Here is a 22,634-nt window from a genome sequence, read left to right on the forward strand (position 1 = left end):
GCGCACACACACACACACACACACACACACACACACACACACACACACACACATTTCTGCCCTACAGTAAAAAGGCAAACAGTCTCGGATTTTTGCACATATTTGTGGAAACAGCCTCTAAGATTCAAGCCTTTGGATTTGCGTTTCCCATGGCAGGGGTTGACTGATATCTGAAGGCTAGCATTGCTTGGAAATCAGCACAGGTAATGTAATACCCTTAACCCTGTAGCTTCCAAACGTTGATACAAGACATTTTCCCCCTTTTTTCTGCAAGCCCACGTAGCATTGGTTATGTACCATTACGATTAAAGCTGTCTGTCCCTTTACAACATTCAACATTCTGGAAGAGCCATCCTGCTGCTTGGTTTGTATTACACTCAGAAAGTAGACGATAGCAAGCTAGGCTAACTAGGTTCAATTCGGATAGTGGAAGCCAGGTAGCCTAGCTTCATCATCCTGAATCATAGAATGAGGCTAATGTTAGCTGTCTCTTTTATGGGTGCAGTTGTGGTGCCTAGACTAGACTGTTAAGACTCACAGTAACGAGTACCCCTGTAACCAGAGTGCTTCTTACTCTGTTTCTTACAAAGCAACTACACCTCAACTGTTTAACTGCCTGTGTGGCTGTTTGCAGTCTTAAACTTAAATGACTAACGTCTAACTAGTTTCGTCATCAGCTATAGTTCAAGCCACTATTGGAAGGAAACCATGTTAAATAGTCAAATTAAATCATTTAGAGCAAAGAAAAGGGAGCTCCTGGACAAACAAAGGAGATTAGTGATTGGTCATTAGGAGCACACATTCACATTTCTGTTTGGCTGTTGATTGGTTGATTGAACATGCTGCTGCTCTGTCCCACTCACTGAAAACAGTCGATCCAGAGAGCCACTGCCAGTGTGAGCAAGGTTGAGTGCACATTTACTGAGAAATAGGGGCTTTCTTTACCGGGCAAGGAGGTACGGTCTGCCAAAACAGTTGAAAGATTTGTTGCTCTGGACATTTTTTGAAAACATTTGCTAAGGAGGTCGTAAAAGTTGCAAAATCTAGAGGCAGAAGTTGCCAACTTGGCAACACTGACCCTCCCACAGATATTAGACCTATCAAATAACATCGACACTGACATTGTCAGTCAATGCTGTAATAAGTCCACAAACAAACACCAAGGATATATACTGAGTAGGAAATACATTTTTTTAAATTTCATTTCACTTTTAAGTGTTCCATGGTCTAATAAGTATTTCACTACTCAAGCATTCCTTATTGTCACTGTATTTCTTGTCATGGTCATTAGGCAGCTAAACCTTACATCAGCAAAATGTAAGGGCAGCCTGATATCATGGACACTACATTTCATTCTTATGACAGTTTGTTTCAATCATAGCTGTAGTGAAGATTCCCCTTTATTACTGAAACCTGCAGTAGGGGTGAGGTAGCAGCAGCATCCATTTGTTCATTTAGCTGACGCTTTCATCCAAAGCGACTTACAATTGCTATATATGTCAGAGCCCGCACACCTCTGGAGCAACTAGGGGTTAAGTGTCATGCTCAGGGACACATTGGTGAATGTGTCATGGTGGGGATTTGAACCCAGGTCTCATACACCAAAGGCATGTGTCTTATCCACTGTCCATCATCACCCCACATTTAGATAATTAATAAGTTTCCTTGCTCCAGCCTGGTTCTGGCATTGTAGCTACAGGATTTTACCTCTGCTTTCAATCATTGCATTGGCTTTGGTGGTGTTTTGATGCTATTATCAAGGCATAGAGCTGCCAAATGGCTCATTGAACTAAGGAAGTACAGTATAGTGCTTTGTCATCTACTGCAGTACCTGACCAGATCACTGACTGCAGCTCTTCATGACTTACAACTCCAATTTGGCAGCTGTAGGTATGAAATAGATTGGCTTTTAAATGAGGTAAAATGACAAAATATTTCTTTCTCTATCGTTTGGCAGACTTTAAATCCATATGAAGTTAGGAACTGACAATTATCTTTCATGAATATTTTGACAGTGACCGGATGAAAAGATGCAAACAAGCAGGCTTTGGTGTGTCATGATGTGTTCCTTTGGATTTGTCACCACGAGTGTGGTAGACACAGCTGTTATCGTGCTGCTAAAAGAGAGAGCGGTATTGGAGTGGGTAACCTGAATACTCTTGCTGGCTGTGAGAGGGGGACACCTAATCCCCAAAACCCCAGTCTGTTCTCTTTGATTTTTGAGAAACGCCACTATAATCCCATCGAGGGGTTCATGAACATCTGCTCTATAGAGATAAGCAAGAAGCGAGGGAAGGAAACAGAGAGAGAGAGGGACAGAAAGAGATGGAGGAAGGACTAATGAGAGATCAGGATGAAGGAAGGGAAGACTGGCCAAAAGATAGACGACACATGCGATGCAGGTTGTATTGGTAGTCGGGCACTGTTTGCTTATGGCCACGGTTAGTCAAATCTGATCAAACCTCAGCCACACAGTCCAGATGAAGCAGATTAGCTGAGTGTTTGAGTAAACAGTTAATAGATAATAACCAAGACGTGTTTTCCCCCCAAACTTTAAAACCTTTATTTAAAATGTGTTATTTTAATTTAAGGAAGCTGATGATATACTGAGGTAGAAGCCCCTCTATATACTGAGATGCACTCTCTGAGACAGTTCAGTTAAATGTGCTGTACTTTACATTGTGCTACTTCGACCTCTAGTGGTGTGATATAGGAGTTACAGTGTACCTTACACCAATTAAATGTATCTCTCTTGGTCAGTGCTGATATATCTGGAGAAAACCTGCTTAGAAAACATCTTATTTCTCCAGGAAGCATTTGTGCCAAATCTGGAGGTCATCTGTAAAAATCATTTAAAATCCAGGGATAAGGAGATTGAGAAAGATAAATGGAGACAGATGAAGAGTATGTATGGTATGATAATGAGCTTAGAGATTATTACAGTTCTGGCGAGGAGCAACAATAGGGCTCCAGGGACCTCCAGATCAGTGGGTCGCAGTCCTTGTCTCAGGGACTCAGAAGACTTGGTGGTTTCTGCCCTACTGGTTCGTCAATTGCATTCATCTGAGGTCTAAAAATAGGTTCTGTTATGTAGCGAGAGTGAAAAACTGGGCCCTTAGGGCCAACATTGAAGTCCGTTGTGTCTGTGATAGTATATGTGGGTACAGTATGTGTCAGGGAATGTGATGTCAGAGGAAATACACCCATCATTTCAGTTTGAAGTATATTGTTTTTTATTAGGTTCCAATAGTAGTATTTTCCTTCCATCAAAATAAAAAAACAACCACATTGTTTCTGTGTGTGTTTATCTGTGGTCAGGACTTTGATCGAAGGTCCCTTTTCACTGTGACATCCCAAGGCGTTACTCCCAGCAGCCCTTGCTCCCGATCTCTCACTCCGCTGGCATCACAGCACTACCTGCAGCTTCTTCAGCAGCAGCTACAGCAGCAACAGCAGCACACCCAGGTGGCCGTCGCACAGGTAAGAAACAGACACAGACAATCGTACACAGTGTGCAGGCTGTGTCAAATACATCAGTAGGCCTGGCTGAAACACATCATGGCCAAACTGTAATTTGTTTTGTTCAAACAAAAGCCAGGACGCTAAAGATATTCAATTTATATTTTACTGAAGTATAGCAAAGAAAATCAAGCAAGTTGTCTCATTTTAGAAATTGGAACCAGAGAATGTTTTCATCAGTGGATTAATCGACTAATGGTTTCAGCGCCACTCAGATTGGTTCTTCTCTAAATAGACATAGCTTTCTTTTTCAAGTGACTTTCATTAATGAGATTTAAATTTGTCTTAGTCTTTGCTCTTTTTATAATCTTCCACTGACTGGCCAATTTCAAATCAATAGTTATCTTTAGAGAATGAATGTCAAATAAATTAATCTTGAAACTAACCTGTTTTCAGTAAAAGCCAGTAGCGCGTACATTAATTTTTCTAATTTTCCCTGACTCTGACTTCAATTTCAGATGGTCTAGCTAAACCTGAGAGATTGATCCTGACTCTCATTTTGTCATGATATTAACATTTATTCCACCCATACCTACATGGGATGCTCTTCACTCAAGGCACAGGTTTGCTGTGCTTGAGGCTAATGCACACTCTAATACACACAATTGTTTGGTTGATTAGTCACCTATGGAGGTGATCTTCATCTTGGCAATAAGTTCATAGCTCACTCCATCAAGTGTCAGCCTGTTGTTGACAGTAACATCCCAGTAACCTGTGTGAGCGTCTTGTCTTTTACTGATGCATCTCCACTAGGGGGCAGCATCAACACAGTAATGGAAGGACAGTCAGTGCAGCATTATAAAATACAAGCTGCGCTGCAATAAAAATGCATTTGCAATAAAGCATCTCAAGAGATTCATCAAGCCTCCTGTTTATAACGTCATCTAAGAAATTGCGACACAATTGCATATGTACTTTAGTGTTTCATTTCTGATCTGGTTGATTACACTGCCATAGCAAATCCACCCGCAAGTGAATGATCTACCTAAATAAACATTCTCTCATTACTTTCAGTTTCAGTCTTGGGGTTATAGATATGGTATTATAAATCCGATTTCATCCTGATAGTATCATGGATCAAAAACACGTGATGTATATGAGGTGGGAGGTGAGTGGAATTGAGGCATGAGATAGACAAACATTTCTCTTTGTTTCCACTATAGGTGCAGCTTCTGAAGGATCAGATGGCAGCAGAGACTGCTGCTCGTATGGAGGCTCAGGCCCGTGTCCACCAGCTGCTGCTGCAGAACAGGGACTTGCTGCAGCACCTGGCCCTGCTCGTGCAGCAACTGAAAGAGCTGGAGGCCCACTCCCCAAAAACAACACAACCAGGGCAGCCACAACAGCAGCCTGAAGCTAATGGACATAGTAAGTGACTGGAGAGGTGACTGGTGGGAACAGTGTAATCCCTCAGATGAGCTCGTGTCAGGTCAGCTTCCACATGTGCTACAGTCCTTGTCATTGCTCACTCCCCTGTTGGCCCGGGGATGATGTAGTCATGATCCCTCACTGGCTTCCTGCCTGCAAACATCGTCAGTTGTGTTTGATGGGGCAGAAACACAGCTGCCAGGGATTGAACCGGCTCTGCAGGTGAACACGAGTGCTTTTCCCTTTGCACCACCTGTCCTTTAATTGAGCATTTTGCTTTTATCTGTATCGAGGAGATCCTACAGGTGTGAGCAAACCAGTTTAAAGCATTCTTGAAGATGTTAGTAAGGCATTGTTTTTTAATGTTAAAGGTGCCTTGATCACAGTGTCAAAATTAACTTGAGTTATGAAGTCCAGTTCAACCACACTGAAAACCACAATATTAAATATATACTGTAGTTAAATTAATACCTTTCTGATAGTGACAATCAAAACTGACCATTGTTATCTTGGATTGCATTACATTTTACATGTGTACCTAAAGTGGGTGTACTTAAATGTCTATTTACAACTGTAGTTTACAGAATGCAGAATAAAAGTCAATTACAGAATTTATTTCAGAATGGGATTATTTATCTCACTTTGGCACGATCTTTGGACAAATTACACAGAGCCTAATTATCAAATCTGAGGGCCATCAATCAACCCCATATTGTAACACAATATTAAATATATACTGTAGTTAATACCCCAAAATGGGGTTGATTGAATATAAACTCTGTGTAACACAATGGTGTAAACAACATATTTTTACACACAAAAGCATCTCTATACTACATAAATAGCAGATTATATAATCACAGAGGATTTAAAACCACATTCTGTCAGCATTATCTCATACTCACAGACTTTGTTCTGTGTGAACAACATTTATTTTGGTACACAAACACACACACACACACACACACACACACACACATTTGTCCCAAAGGAGGATGTTTGGAGGAGGGATGTATTTACAGCAGCTAAAAGAACGGTCAGTCTTGCCAATATAATAATGAATAAACACACACACACACACACACACACACACACACACACACACACACATACACACACACACACACAGAGCTGTGTGTAAGTTTAAGTATGAATCGATATTCATAATGAATGTTTTTTAGGTGTGTGTGTGTTTTTGAAAATGACACATAATGTTTCAAGCTCGTATTAATCATGTTAGTCCTTCTGATAGAAAATGATAATCTTCCTAATCTCAGACATGACTGGCCTAAGTGTTGCCACTGGCACAGTGCCAACTTCTCCTATCTGCGGTTGTGGCTCAGGAAGAAGAGCGGGTTGCCCATTATTCGGAAAGTCGGTGGTTCAATCCCCAGCTCCTCCAAGCTACATGTTGAAGTGTCCTTGGCAAGATACTGAATTGCCCCTGGTGGCTGTTGTGGATGTTTGTTCAGTGTATCAATCCATTTCATTTATATAGCACATTTTAAAAAACAAAGGTTTACAAAGTGCTGAACAAGAAATAAAACATAAAAACACATAGAAAACACATAGAAACACATAAAACAACAAGACTACACAGCTCTCATTCTGGGTTAAAAGCCAGGGAATACAAGTGGGTTTTAAGACGGGATTTAAAACATTCGAGGGTCGGGGCCAATTTGACCTGTGGAGGTAGCTCATTTCACAGTTTAGGGGCTGCTGCTGAAAAAGCACAGTTGCCCCTAGTTTTTAACCTGGTTTTTGGAGCGACTAGCCGAAGTGTTAAGTTAAGTGACCGTGGGGGTGTATAGACTTGTAAGAGGTCTGAGATTCAGTGAGGTGCCAACCCACTACATCTTAAAAACAAACAATAAGATCTTAAAATGTATTCTAAAATGGAACGGGAGCCAGTGGAGCGAGGCCAGCACTGGTGTAATGCTTTCGAGTTCTGGTTAAAAGACGAGCGGCCGAGTTTTGTACTAACTGTAAGCGTGAGAGAGGTTTGGTTAACGCCAATGTAAAGTGCATTACAGTAGTCCAGACAAGTTGAGATAAAAGTATGAATCACATGTTCAAAATGCTTACCAGATAAAACAGTTTTGATTTTAGATAAAAGCCTCAGGTGATAAAAACTGGATTTAACAACATTATTTATCTGTTTATCAAGTTTAAAACCATTGTCTATTTTCACACCGAGATTTGTCACTATTTTGCATATTGTTGCAGGTAGCCCAGGTCAACTGAAAGGATATCACTGGCCCGACTGGGTCCAAACACAATAACCTCAGTTTTATCTTCATTTAGATGTAAAATGTTAGAAGCCATCCAGGCCTTAATATCTTTTAAACTCTCTAGTAGAGGTACGAGGGAGTTTTTATATATTTGGGAGTCATCCGCATAGAAGTGGTAGGAGATGCCATGCTTTCTAATTATGCTTCCTAGGGGGAGGAGATATAGGGAAAAGAGAAGTGGTCCAAGAATTGAGCCCTGTGGAACACCACAAAGAAGGGGGGCAGTAGATGAACCAAAGTCCCCAAGATTTACTGAAACGCACCGGAACAACACCTGCTGCCAGACTACTATTTATGATTTTTTAGACATTCAGGCCAATTGTCTCCCAGGCTTCCTTAAAGAGGCGAGGGGGCAATGTGTGTGAAAGGTGAATGCAGATGTAGAGTAAAAGCGCTTTGAGTGGTCAAAAAGACTAGAAAGGTGCTGTACAAATACGGAGCATCTGTAATGAGAGTCAGCATTAAAGAGATCTTTAGAGAAAGAAAAAAAGGAAAAGACTACTACAAGCTGGTTGTGGTTGACTCTTCCCGTTATCTTCACTTGTTGTTTTTAATTTTGTTGATTTGTCCTCTGTGTTATCTGTCTATTCCAGATGTTTCACAGTCATCATGCAGTTCCGTTTCTACAACAGCAAAGGCTCTGTCTCTGAATCTGAAGAATAACTACAGCCACACCCTGGACCAGCTCATCACCGCCACACCTGCGTGGCCACTCCAAACCTCACCCCTCTCTCCCACCCAAGTGGAATGCGCTGAGTCCTACCTGAACCTGCTCAACCTAGAGAATAGCACCAAGCCAGGTGCAGCGGTCAACGGAGACCTGGACCCCTTCATCAGGGCCAATGGGACAGCAGACAACAAGGAGAGCTCGTGCAATGAGATGGTCCCATTCACGTTGAAGAACTCTGGCAACATGGATGAAAAGTAAGACAGCTGTCCTCGTGGTTATTACACAGACAAAAAAATGTTTGTTAGTACTGAACCAACACACAGAAATAACAGTTAGTACACTGGCAGTGTGTAGTGTAAGCACCATGTCATTGGGTCGTTATTACTGTCAAAAAGAACAATACAGCATGAAAAAAGTTAATTTAATTAATTTTGTCACTCCATTTATTATTTTGTGTCTTACTTTGAGGGGTTAATCATGCTCCAAGTTTTGGAACTATCCTAGCATGATGCTTTTTGAGGATGTAAACAGGAAGTACAATGTTGCCGTGGAGTCAGTTAGCTAGCTGTGGGCTACAACTCGAGCCTTTGTTGCCTGTGCTTGTTTACATTCACAAGCACCATTAAAAGTACGCTGAGTCTGCTATTCGCAGATCATGTTTGCAGTGTACGCATGTACAGGCAACTATCGCTGGATGGCTTTGATACTAGAGAAAACTTTAAAAAGTGAGGACTTTCAGGCTATTTCTGGAGTTATAAGGATTGTCTTTTTTAAATGATTTTGAATGGACGTTTATTCACATTTGGATATGGAGTTATCCTCAAAATGTCTAAGTCACACTGAATCTGAAAATATTTGTAGTTATGATTCAGAGAAGGAGTACATATTTTGACAGTCAGGAGTACCTCTGCTGTAGCTCCAAATGTTGACTGTGTTGATAAGAAGGACCAATCAACGGGCCAAATTCACATTGTTTTTGCATTAAAATGTGTGCTAAGCTAAGTGCTCGCTGCCTATAGCTTCATATTTGATGAACAAGAATGGTATTGATCTTCTCAACTAACTCCCTGACAGACAGTGAATATATCCCAAAATGTCAAACTGCTCCTTTAATGTGCGTACACATTCCTAATGTGGTACCAGTCAATTTGTGTTTAGGTAACCAGGCTACACTGTGACATACACAGCCCGTAGCTTTTAGTGTTATTAGTGGAGAACAGCTCAACTCAGCAGAAACAGCCTGCAGCTAATGAAAGTGTGACTGTAATCAGGGGATTACAGAACACACTGAGAAAAAGGTTGGGGTTAGACAAACAAAGAGGGGATCAGGTTTTGAGCTTGAAAGGGGGAATTGGAGAAGCCTGTGAGAGAGAATGAGATTTAACAGAAACACGGAAACTCCATCAGCTTTAATTCCGTCCCAGTGTTTCTGTTTCATGAAATAACTAATTTTGAGAAGCCGTTAAAACAAGTGTTGAGAGATTAAAATACAGTAAATGGAATCATTTTCTTTGGAATAATTTATGATGCATGTGTTTTGCTCTTTTAGGGATGTTTTGAGGTTCTATTTCTCACTCGCTTCCACATTTTATCTTGTGAATTGCTTCCCCAACTGTACTTTTGGATTAAAGTCTGCTCTGGCATGCAGCTCGGTGATACACAAGCAGCCCTTACCTTGAATGCACATATGGAGCCATAGCATGTAATAACCTTTTAATGAGATTTTAATCTCCTTAAAGCCATCACAAAGACCGACTATAGTAATAAAAAAATATTTATTACATAAGGTCAAGCAGAGCTCTCAAGCAGGCAAAACTCTAGTCATTTTCCTTTTATCCCCCTCCTTCTCTCTCTCATCCTCTCACTTAATTTGTCTCTCCTCTTGCTGTTTTCTTTCTCTGAAAGCAATCCACAGTGAAATCCCCACGGAGAGCGTCTTAAAGCTGATTTCAAAACAGACAAGGAGAAAAATAAGGACTTGGAATTGACTCTGTAACATAGTGTGTATTTGGAGTGCTTGATGATGTTGTCTGCTTTGTGTGTGTGTGTGTGTGTGTGTGTGTGTGTGTGTGTCTGAGGCTGCCGCTTAGCTCCCTACAGCCAGACTCACATCCTGTGGTTTCCTGCAGCACAGACTCCTAGCCAATCCCAGCTCTCATCCCTTCACAACCCGAAACTCTACCCCACTACACATGTGGCACAGAATATGTTTTTCTTTTGCGTGAGCAGGAGGAAAAAAATAAAAGGAAAGACAGAACTTCAAATCTCTTCCAAAGAGGCATCTTGTTACTGTACATTTCCATCCGAACATTAGATTCATGTGTTGTGTGCCAGCACCCCCCATCCTTCCCTTTGTTTGTAATTATGTAACAACAAACTCATCTTTTCTTCCTGCTGAGCTTCTCTGTCCCACCACATTTTCTATTTTCTGTCTAAAAGCCTTAAAAAAGATGCAGTAGCTTGGAAATATATTACCAGGACATTTTCTTTTCTTTTTCTTTAAAGTGACTTTCCCTTCTCTGCCAGTCTCCCCCTCTTTTATTGGCTTTTGTTTGCCTCTTCTCCTGAGTGACATCATCTCTCTGTAAATAGTAATCACAAAATTGAATGCTGTGCTTATACACAAATGGCATATAAAAAATAATGAAAAGTTATTACTGCACAGAAAACAACACTATTAATTAATTTACTGCTGAACATAAAACTGAGCAGCAACTTTGCAAAGAAATGTAGTTTATGATATGAAAACAAGTATGACCTTTAAATGTTTAGAGCTGGTAGTGTGCAGCTTATTTGACTGTATGTTTTAATCTCACTAAAGAATAGTGGAAATAAGGAGGAAAATTAGGTTTGGAGAAATGGAAACTTCAGCTCCATTGTGTCATTATGTTTTCCCCGTCGAACTCCTTTGCATTACCTTTGGCGCAGTCAGACTCCTGTACCCACCCTCCCCCACTGCCCGGAAAATTTTATTGCTTCCATTTGCTTTTGTTTTCTGGATTTCCACAACGAATCAATGTTTACAGCCTGAGTGGCCTTATTTTATGTCCTTGCGAACAAGCAGACAGATCCTCTTCTGCCATCCTCTCTCACTGTTCCTCCACCTACCCACTCTCTTCATCCTGCCTAAACTGCCACCCCCCTAACCACCCCCCCGGGGTCCAGTGCTAGTCATGCAGAGCGATGAAATCTATTAATTTCACTTTATTAGTGCAGTTTAGCTTTAAATCACACAGGCATTACCACCCAACGTGGACCAGATCCATGTGTGCTCTCCAGTTGGCCCACTGACTACTGTGTACTATATGATCACTCCATATGGTATTTTGGGATACCAACTTTATATCTAACCATGTAGTGAGTCACGCTTTACTCAACACTGAGGGAAACTGAAGTAGGATCAAAACAGGATGTAATAGTAGACTTAAAATACACTTTGTGGACACATGAAAACAAGAGTCAACAGCCCTGCTAGCAGCTCTGTGAGGCTGCAGTTAGACACAAAGGTGCTTTGAGCTAAATGCTAACATGTTCGCATTGTTAATGCTGATGTTAAGCGGGTATAATGTTCATTATGTTGACCATGTTATGCTAGCGTGTTAGCATGCTAACATTTGCTAATTAGCACTAAAGGCAAAGTACAGTTGAGGCTGATGGGAAAATCCTTAGTTTCATGGGTATTTAGTGATAAACAAAAGTATTGGCATACAGATATTCATGCTCAAAACCACAAATAACAACTTCATGGTGGCGCTAGAGGAAATTTCAGGGGACCACCAAAGTCGTTGGTGTCTGGGAATAATTAATTAAGATATGTATAACATTTTGTGTCAATCTGTCTTGTATATATGGAGATATTTCACAGAATAGGTGAAAGATTTGGCCCGCTGGTGGCACTAGAGGAAAAGTCACCAAAGTCAGTAGGATTCATCCTCTGGAAAACATGAACATCTGCACAAAATGTCATAGCAATCTATCTTGCAGTTGTTGAGATGTTTCTGTCTGGACCAACTAACAGACCAACATTGCCATCCCTAGAGCCATAAAGCTATAAGAGCTATAAACTGCATTTTATGCCCACACAGAGCAAAAACAAGACACATATGGTGACCAACTTATATGAACACCCAACCATATATTATTCACAAGTGAGTCATGCTTTCCTCTGGCGTGGTATAGACTGCTCACTCTCACCTCTTTTTCTCTGACAGTATTGTATGTTGTGTAATCACATTTCCTGACCTATGTGGTGATCTTCCCTCCCCCTCTATCCTTTTTTTTTTGTTTTCCCTCTTCATCATTAACATCCGTGTGTCAGGGCTACACTCGCAGCCTAGTGGGCCACTAATTTCATTGCAGCGATGTGATCTGAGTGTAATGGATGATTTGTCCACTCGTTTGGGTGGAGCTGGTTTCTGTCAACTGGATTGAACAATGTGTATCAGTTTGTAACTGATACACATTGTTCAAATGTAAAAGGATTCATCTTGGTTCTCAGGCTCATGTTAGGCTGAATGTGCTATCTGGAGAGCTGGAAAGCTGGCCTGTCAGTTACTGAATAATATTTGACAGGGACTCTGTCAGGCGGGGATGCTCTTTAGAAGGGTTGAAGTGAATTGAATTGCTTGAATGCTGAAGTTTTGCAGACACTTTGCGGTTCCTGTCACACTCTTGCAGACACCCACATTCATCCACCTACATGCTTAAACATCCCACACAGACATCTCACACGCGTTCAGATGGGTGTTAATTTCTTTTCAAAAGCAAGATGCTTTTACAAAGGCCCAGTGTCTTTTCTCTGAGTTTCAACCTCCTACTTTTTCTTTCAATTGCTTGTGTGTATGTCTATCTCTCTGTCTCAAGGCTGAAGTGTAATGCATTTCACTGGCAACCCTTTTTTCAGAGACATCACTAAATAGGAAGATAGAGATTTTTATGTTTATTTGTCTCCACCTGTTGATCTGCAGAGCTCCTACTGGAGGTTTTGAATTAACAAAGTGTTGCTATTTTCTATGCAATTTTCCCGATTGCCTGCTTTGTTCCTGTTTATTGAATGGTGACGTAAATAAGCACGCTGTGCTTATGAGTCATATGTATTGCAGACACAGTGTGGGGTTTGTTTAACTACAAAAGACATTTACTGCTTTTGGTCTCTAAATAGATTTTCATGTGACATTTAATTAACCCAAGAATAAACAAGACACACAGCTCAAACACTAAAAGGTTAAACCTTAAAGGACCATCCCAGTGGTTCTGTAACTACCCTGTACTGATCATTTCCTAAGGAATAGACTTTTTGAGATTTATCCCTTACCATTCAGGCAACCATCAGTTTGCATACATTTTAGTGAAATGTACAGTAAGAGATAGATAACCAATCTCAATTAAACATTGTTGCAGTAAGATTCATTACCATATTGTGTCGATAATGCAGAAGGAAATAGGGACCTTTTTCATTAGTGAAAGGAGCAGACAGTGGAGGAGCTAGTTTGGGCACATCTGGTTCCAGATGTAAAGGTCCCATTTATTTTCTCCATAGATATTAGGTGAGTCACAGTTGGAGCACTTCCATGGCTTTGATGGACATGAAACTAGCCCAGCTGACTCGTCAGTACAAAAGATTTGAGCTAAAATTTATCTGTTTCTTTGATAAAAACTTAAAAGTAAAGGCCTGTGTGCATAAAAACATAGGGTGAGAAGTTAACTGCGACTCCAACGTGGATTTAATAAAAAAACATCCACATAATAATTTTGTGTGGCGGGCTTCTTAAAGGGGTGGTAGCTAAAGATTAAATTTGAGATGTTTTTAAAAAAAAATTGCACATTGTGTTTTTTCACACCTTCAAAGTCGAAGCATTTTTGATCTGCTAATGCTCTAATTTGCGCCTACCATAAACTTTTTCTCTATGGCAACTTTGGCCAAGTCCTATAGATATTATTGTATTCAGAGCCATGCCAATCTCATGAAAAAAACAGATTTATCAAAAACTAAGTTGAAAAAAATTTAAACTGGTGACCATAACATAAATCTATAGTATTGTTACTCTCCTTGTTGGACCATGTTTCTATCTTTAGTAACTTTGGGGACATCATTAAAAGAAAACAGTTAAATTGGGGGGGAAAACACTGTGCTTGTGAAACAACTTGGGAATGAACAAATCCTGAACAAAGTGGCTTGGGCTCAAACAACAGGCTTTTAAATTCACCAATCCCTTACACACAGTAGCTCCCTGATCCTCTGTAGTCTAACTGTTGCCTCTCTTTGGTACAGGTGCGAGGACCCTCTCCTGCTCATCCTCTTCCTCATCTAATCATCCCTCACTTTCCCATCAGACTGCTCAATCAAACAAACTGAATCCCAGAATAACACCCAGCAGTGAGCAGCCTTTGCCTAGAAAACCCACAGCTCATGCGTTCCATCGTCCCGTCCTCATGCTCGTCCCTCTCATCATTTGCTGCACCAGCCTGCCTCTCTCTGGGAGCCTGAGGAGCTCTCTGCCACTGCCTAAGCCCCCTTCCTCTCCTCCTCCTCATCCTCCTCCTCCTCTTCTTCTCCTCTCTGCCCCTCTTCTCTTCCCTCTATGTGAGTATTACTCATGACTACCAGCATGTGTCTGTGGCACAAGCATGGTGCTGGGCATGTGGTGGATGAACAGTGTGGGTGTTTCCTGGCTCGTGTGTAGGTCTCACCAGTGATTTCACTGCTAATGACTGCATAATAACCTCCATTTACATGCGGATGTGGTTCTGCAAATTCATAACCACATTTGCATTGCACTGATCAGTGAATCCCACATTTCTTTTGCATGGTATCACTGTCTGCGTTTTTATCCACACTTTGCTGGCGCTTGTTTTGTTTCTCATACGTTTGCTAAAATAGACGAAATGTTGTTGTCAAGATTTGGTATTATATTGTCAGTGATGGTTCCACCTGAGCAGTAAAGCTGTCAGAGCAGAGGCAGAAGAGAAGTGCCTCTTGATGTACCTGTCGTACACTTACTGTGTTACAAGGAGTTTGTGTTGAATTTAAGAGTGTGTGAGTGTGTGTTTTTGTCATGTGGATTTTTTGCTTTACTCAGTCATACCAAATCACCATCTTGCAGATGAAGACTGTAATAAGCCCAGCCTCAGGCGCACGGCATCAGTGGTCTCACATACGGTACTGTTGCATGTTGTGCCAGTAGAAGAGCAACATAAGGAAATAAAATCCTTTAATTTTGTGTCAGGCATTAACTGACAATAGTCTTTAAGTTAAAGAAAATAAGATAACACTAGAATTGTATTCAATAAACCCAGTAAACAAACAACAAGCAGGTAAAGATCATGTGACTGCTGCTGCCTTTGTTACTTTCCAGCTAAACTTTCCAACCTCAATTAAATGCACCAATTTAGAAGATGTGAAATAAACTGTTTTTAAATGCATTACCACAAAATAATCATCTTGCTTTGAAAAATGAAACCCTTTGATTTGCTCACTACAAGTACATTTTCATTGTTTGCAAGTTAATTTTCATTCCATGTGTAAACAACCTGAAACCAGTGACTAATTCAATGGTAAAGTAGAAGGAAGCATTCAGATATTCGTCTTTAGCAGTAATATGAAGTATACGTGAGCTGTTGTAAGTGGCGTGACTTGGACAAGCTCCTAATAATATTCTTTTGTGCGATGACTGTTGTACAACATTATGGTCTACTGAGCACTGGAGTCTGTGCACCAATACCTACAGTAAGAAATGGAGGTTCTGTGGATAAATTTAGTGTAGAAAAATTCTGTTTTGACAGAAGCAAGTATACTATATCTAATACACAAAGATTATACACAAAGAAAATAGAGCTGTTAAAGTTCAAAATAACATGCTGTTGTGGGATGTCACAGAAAGGCAACATGCTTTACAGTATATTTTGCATATATGTTTGCATAGTCAGATTTTGCCAACATTTGATTCTCATCACAAATATTAGACTCCGTGGCTAAAGTCAATCCCAGGTGACATTGGGCGAGGGGCAGGGTACACCTTGGACAGGTCACAAGTTCATCACTGGGCTTACACATAGAGACGGACAACCATACTTACAATCACATCACAAATATTGATGTCCAAAATGAACCAAACATGGTACGCAGTAAATAATGTGTATGTAATCAACCTGGATGTCAATTCTGTGTTACGTACTGTAGCTGTGTAAAGAAATACAGTAGAAAAGAAAAGCTAAAGCAAAAAGACAACAGCAGCTGATATGACTGGCAGGTAGGCTGAATGAGACTAGAGCGAGTGAATGGAGAGATAAAGGTGGAGTAATAAAGGAAGAGGCAGAAAAATGGAAAGAAAAGATGCAGTAGAAGGAGATAGGGTAGTGAGGTGGAAAGGGGTGTCAATGTGACAGAAAAGAGGAATGCTGAGTCAGAGTTATGATAATGAAACCACGGAGGGAGAGAGGCAGCCTGTTCCTTGATCCAGCTGCAAATTCATCTCCACAGCTTGGCAGCGCTCACTTTCAAAACTAACAGCACAGGAATCCACAGCTGAATCAAACTTTAAATTGGATTGTTAATCTTTTTAAGCCACGAAGAAACAATTACCCCAGGGGAGAAAACAATACAAGTATTCAAGTATCCAAGGGTTTCATTTTGCTTTAGTAGCACTGTGTGGGCTACTCTGTCACTCATTTGTCACATCCCTAAAGTCGTTTCCTCAGATTAAACAAGAACCTAAACCCAGACAGAGAATTTGCTGTTTGCAAAATTGGAGCAGGAACATCACCCAAAGGATGGACACACACAGATTCACAGCATGGTCAGTGAAAATAAGGTATTAAGTTACATACAATTGGAATAACTTGTAACTCAACTGAGGGGTAAATCCCAGAGATTTACAAAATATTAGGAGGTCTCCTGGGCAATGGAATTGTCCGTTTCGTAATATTGTATGTACCTACAATTTTACTGGATTTCATTTTCTTTTCATTGTATCAAGTAGCATATATGCTAGTAGCTACAAGTTCGCTAACTAGCCACTGTATCAGGTAAAAAATTGTAATCCTGTACCTTTTTTTCAAAATTATTTGGAAAGCTGAATAAGCAGCAAATCTTTCAGTGGAGAAATTGGATTTTTCACAGCATACATTTTTGACTTTCCATTGGCTTTGGGGTGGTGATGGCGTAATGGATAAGACTATGCCTTTGATGTGAGAGACGCGGGTTCAATTCCCCATTGTGACCCTGAGCAAGACACTTAACCCCTAATTGCTCCAGAGGCGTGCAACCTCTGACATGTATAGCAATTGTAAGTCGCTTTGGATAAAAGCGTCAGCTAAAATGAATAAATGTAGCTTAAAAAGCATTAAGCGTTCATTAACACTAATTAGCTATTAACTGCATGGGTGTTTTGCCAAACATTCCTACATACCACGTTGACAGATTAAGCAACAAATTAAAGTATGATTACCAAAGACAAGTTTTGACAAACACAGTCATGACAAATCACACAAAGTGACAATTTATCCAGTAAATGTTGAGATATTTTACTCAAAACAGCAAACTGTAAACCTCTCGGTGGTGCTAAAGGAAAAGTCAGGGGATCAAGAAAGTCATCAGGATTTGTCCTCTAGAAACCATGAATGCCTGTACCATATTTTGTGCCAGCCCATCTTGTAGATGTTAATATATTTCACAAGATAAGGCAAAGCTTTGGCCTGCTGGTGGCGAGGTAAAACCAGGGGACAATCAAAGTCATTAGTGATTCATCCTCTGGGGCGCATTGATAAGTGTACTAGATTTTATGTCAATCCATCCAATAGTTTTCAAAGTTTTTAATTTCAATAAAAATCACAAACATCAGCTTCATGGTGTCACTTGAGGAAAGGTTACTTTTGTCTGGACCAAAGTAGTGGACCCACCCACTGACCACATTGCTATCCCTAGAGCCACGCCGCTACAGGGGCTAATGAAAACTGATGAGACCACTTTTGACACTGGACACAGTGGAGTTCAACTTCACTTTACCCCACAGCGCTGTGTGTGTGCTTCTCCATTTGTTAGTAGGGGAGACAGTGGATAATTATCTATGGAGATGGTTTCCTTGCCCCATTACCACAAACCTGTCGTTACTGTAACTATCAACACCAACCTCGCACAGAAGCAGAGACAGTAAATGCATCAGCAAGTCATGTAAGTTCATTACTGAGACCAGGATTCAAGCACAGACTGGATTTCACAGAGGAACTAAGTTAGCAGCCACCAGTTTAATGCATGTGGGAGGAGTCATAGGAGGAAGCGAGGCTTGTTAGCGGGTGTGTGTCAGGACTCATTTTCCAAAAGAGTGACTGTGATTGTGTGTGGTTGTGCTTGCTGGTGCTTGTCGTAGCTACATTGAGAGAGACTGCAGTGTAGCTATTTCTGGTGAGTGTGTGAGGAGGGGGGAAAGCCCGCAGCTCTTTCCTCGCTTCCTTACCCCCTCACTCTTTTTTTTTTTCTTTGGCTCTCTTTCTTTCCCGGTCCCTCTATTTTCTCAACAGGGGAGCTGTGGGATGTAGATAAGTCCCTTCACAGCTGAAACAACGGGGAGCCAGAGAGAAAAGGAGAGTTAGTGTCTTTTAACAGCTTACGTCACAGTACACTCAGGTTAATGGGCTATAATGTGACTGATGGAGAGGAAAACTGGCTCGAGGCTTATTCTCGAAAAAACTTGGTAGAGAGACATTATTATGCAGAATCTGAATTTGCAAAACGAGGGCAAAAAAAAGTATGTATATTGGATCTGTTGCACTGTACATCTCTTAACATGTTAGCCAGTAAAAGCATTTTGTCAGACTGCAGTAACCAGTGCCTCTGTTCTCTCACTGGCAGGTGTAAACAGATGATCCCCAAGCTTGACCCCCCCCCGTCCTCCGTGAACCGCAAGCGGGCCAGCAGGACCTTGTCTCCGGGGTCAGACGTCACAGCTGTGTCCACGCCCGGAGAGGTCACCTCTAACGATGCGCCCCCCAGCCGCAGCAGCAGCCTCTCGTTCCCGGACATCACCCCCAGCTCCTTGTCGTCCGTTGATTTCCACTCCCTCACCAACGGCGAGAGCAGCTCCTGTTCGGCCAGTGAGGACTCGGGCGTCCGCTCCGAGACAAAGTCCATGCTGTCGCCGCTGCGTGATGACGACGACCTGTTCGGCGACCGCGGAACGTTTTTAACAGCCTCCAGCGGCTGTGACAGTCCTCTGGAGGAGAGATGTGCAGCGGTTCTCTCTTCCTCTGAGTCATATCCTCCTGAGGCCCCCACCCCCGTCTCACATTCGGACACATACGAGCACCCACTGCCCTTGTCCTCTCCGTTGAATGATACCTGCCTTCACATCAGTTTCTCTGAGGATGAGCTGCTAGAGAGCCACCAGGAAGACCCTAATGTCCCACAGCGGAGTTAGGAGGATGAGCTGATGGGCCTCTGGAGACCTTTCACAATATCAGCTTTTTAACGCTATACTTACTGTGAGACCCTCCGTTGTTTGCACTGGGCTCCATTTCAGGACCTTTAATTATTCCGTCCACTTGTGACACAGTACCGACATAGCATATAGCAGTTATTGAAAAATAATCTATCGTATAAATTATTAGCCAATGGACATATTTAGTATTTTTGTAATGAAATTAATGATCTAATTTACTTTTTAGTGACTAGAATGTTAAGCAGAATACATGTAGCAATTCTTGCACTGTTATGGTCACACATAATTTACCATAGAAGTCAAAGCCAATGAGGGCACACATGTTTATTTTTGCTAGTCATCAACATTAAAACATTATTTTGTATGATGCTTTGCTTTGGTGCAAACTATTGAGAGAAGTAACGATTTCCTGCAGATTTCAAAGGTGATATGCGATGATCTTGCAAACGTTACTGATGTTGGGAAGAGCCTTGCCTTCTGTAACGCACCTGAGTGGATGATGGGTGGAAAGAAAAGAACAAGAAAGTCAGATGAAGGTAAAAGGGAAGATAGATAGGATTTGGTGTATGCACATCCATTTGTGGCTGTGTACTATGTTTTTCATTATCAGGGTTGAGCGGGTTTCAGAATGTTTTGTGCTACTTGTGTTTTGGGTTTTTCAGATTTGTAGCCATTAAGGCAGTGCTGAGAAATTTGTGGAATAGCGGAGTGGATATTGTATTCTGTATTGCATTGATTATGTAGATAGCATGGTTGTTATCCTTCAAAACAAAGGGATTTCCACATTGAATTAAAAGTATTTTAGTTTTGAGAAGTTGCTCAGGAAACAGCAAAACGGCAAATTAAAGCTTTGTCTGAGTGGGGAGTCTGTTATAAAATGAACCCTCAGACTCAATGGGAAGATAAGTGGGGAACCACAAAGGACTTTGGAGAAAGACGGCTTGGCAAATGGATTTTCTCTAATGCCTCTCACTTTGTGAAATCCTGAATAACCACATTTGTTTCATTTAGAGCTCTCAGGATAAATTAAGCTGGCATTGTATATATGTTGTATTTTTGTGTGCTTTGGACTGATAATTCTAACATTTTTCTATCTTTTATACAGTAGATTAAATGATAAATCAGTGGAGAAAATGATCAACAAAGTAATCGGCAGATTAATTGAATTAAATGAAAGTTATCATTTATTTGCTACCTTAGAGCTTAAAAGTAGCTGTTCTAATTCCATATTTTTACATGCATGTGGCAAGATTTCACTGTGCTCTTAATAGTGTGCACTGGTTTAACCTTTGACAGGTAGAAGGGATAATAAATGGTAGGGAGAGAAAGAGCAGCTGAGTTGTGAGAAGAGCAGCAGTGTAAAGGTGCAGGTGTAAAATGCCCACAGGCAAAGCTTTTAACACCCAGAAACGAGGCTTTTCTCAACATCACTTGTGGCAGGGAGCTGTAACAGCAATAACACATGGAAGAAAAAAAAAGAGAAAAATAAAGAGGAATAGCTGAAGAATTTCAGTACTTACCTGTGTTTTTTTCCCTGCACATTTTTATCCAGAGTATGTTTGTATTATATGCTGAAAAGCACAAGATCAAACTCTTGCTCTTGTGATCTTGCACACAGGATAATAACAGAAAGAGAAAATTGACTGCATATGAACCTCTGCTTAAATTACCATTTAAGTCATTGCATGTTTTTTACCTGCTTGATTCTTTGTTGATTAATGTCATTTCCCATACCTATACCACTGTAAACATAATTTTGTCCCCTGACTGAGGTTCACATATAGTTTTCGAACAGGTGCAGCTGAGGAAATGATAACAAGTAGATCAAAGCTGGATTCAAACCGGTTAGTAAAAAGATCTGTAGTTTGAATGGGAACAAGCACAGTCTGTCTATTCTCCTCTTCTGCCCTTTTACTCTCTCAAACTCTTTCGCACATGTGTAACATTTTCAAGGCTCAGTGAGGCTTTCTGTCACTTTCTCTGAGTTGTTCTGCTCCTGAGGTGCATTGTCTGTTGCTTCTCTGTTGTCTCTGTAGTGTACACTGTCGCTGCGAGGCAGGAACAGGTGACTGACAGGCTTGATGTGTTCAGGGCCTCAGTGGGATGCAGTAATGAGAATGGAGGCAAACAGGAAATCCTTCAGCTCTAAGGTGTTAGACCTGTTATTTCTTCTGCACCACTCTGATCTCAGGAGTACAAACACCACCTCTGGTACACGTTAAACAAGAGAATTGATGAAGTGTGTGGTGTGTTTTATTTGTGGCACAGGAGTTCATTTCTTTCTGTGTGCCTTAACGCCCTCGTTCAACTTGGAATTCCCCAACTGGCCAATCAATAATGCAGGATGTCTGTGCAGCTCAGGATAGCAGAAGCTACTCCGTCTTCTCTTGTTCTTTCACTCCAGAGAGGTAGCCCACATCTGATCCTTTTCAATACCAGACTGCGTCTGATCTGCAATCAATCCGATATACCTGGAAAGAGCCAGATCACGACCAACTGTTAACCTCTGTGGCTCTATTCACGTAGATACTTAAAGTGGATGGCCATCGTCCTTTATGTGCCCATAAATGCTGCTGAAAAGTCATTAGTCTTAGTGTGTAGAGAGAAGCGAGCCTGCCATTGATCAAAGCCTTGTGTGGGACGCTGGTGATCACAGACACAGGGATGAACTCACATCATCAATAAAGATAAGACAGCAGATTTGGCGAGCAGTAGAGTGTAGAGCGACATAACTTATTGAAAGGGTATTGCCTTTATTTTAGGGTTATTGTTAAGGTTATTATTTTACCCCAGAAATCAATATTGCATAGACACACTTGATACCAAAGAAATACTGGACTTCTACACGTCAGACACAGTGGACCATCTGTCTCTGGCCCTGCCTAACTAGAATTTTGTTTCACCATGTCATGGCTTTATTAGGAAGACAGTCATCTCAGATATGTAAACATTTGTGTCAGGCAGACGGACGGAGCTTGGAATACGTGGAAACAGCTTTGGGACTGTGGAGACATGCAACAGGCAGCAAGAACATGACTACCATGAAGCAGGTCTGCTTTTCCAATTGACTTTTAAAAGTCTCAGACAATTCTCACACCTTCAGTGTGACATTTTGATTTTGCTGACATTTAAACTGTTTCCTTTTATGATGGAGGTGTATGTATTTGGCGTGGTTAGTGCTGCATGTATTCTTCCTCTCCTCTTACATGATATTGTCACTAAAATGCACACACAAACACACATTATCTCTTTTAGATTATCTCACTTCTCTCACTTTTTGTCATTCCTTTTTATTGCTTGTAGCAAACTCAGTGCCAAGATAGACAGGGATAGTGTTGTTTTGAGTCACTGTTG

At 41.1% G+C, this 22,634-nt stretch overlaps 1 protein-coding gene across 3 annotated transcripts in view; it reads left to right on the top strand.

Annotated features, from left to right (window-relative positions):
* si:dkey-34e4.1 (carboxyl-terminal PDZ ligand of neuronal nitric oxide synthase protein) overlaps positions 1-20,787 on the top strand; it is a 55,573-nt gene extending 34,786 nt beyond the window's left edge. The window contains exons 8-12 of one of the 3 annotated variants that reach the window (XR_006827892.1): positions 3,319-3,480; positions 4,683-4,887; positions 7,772-8,102; positions 14,120-14,431; positions 18,695-18,833. Coding sequence is in view for 2 of the 3 variants with exons in the window: in XM_046067413.1 (XP_045923369.1) it covers positions 3,319-3,480; positions 4,683-4,887; positions 7,772-8,102; positions 18,695-19,259 (1,263 nt within the window). In the remaining variant the exon portion in view is untranslated. Of the gene's footprint in view, positions 1-3,318; positions 3,481-4,682; positions 4,888-7,771; positions 8,103-14,119; positions 15,223-18,694 lie in introns of those variants that run through there. The other 2 variants (XM_046067413.1, XM_046067414.1) reach the window with 2 other exon arrangements.
* Positions 20,788-22,634: the final 1,847 nt, after the last annotated feature.

The sequence above is a fragment of the Micropterus dolomieu genome, linkage group LG13, assembly GCF_021292245.1.
Source record: "Micropterus dolomieu isolate WLL.071019.BEF.003 ecotype Adirondacks linkage group LG13, ASM2129224v1, whole genome shotgun sequence".
NCBI classification, from domain to species: Eukaryota; Metazoa; Chordata; class Actinopteri; order Centrarchiformes; family Centrarchidae; genus Micropterus; species Micropterus dolomieu.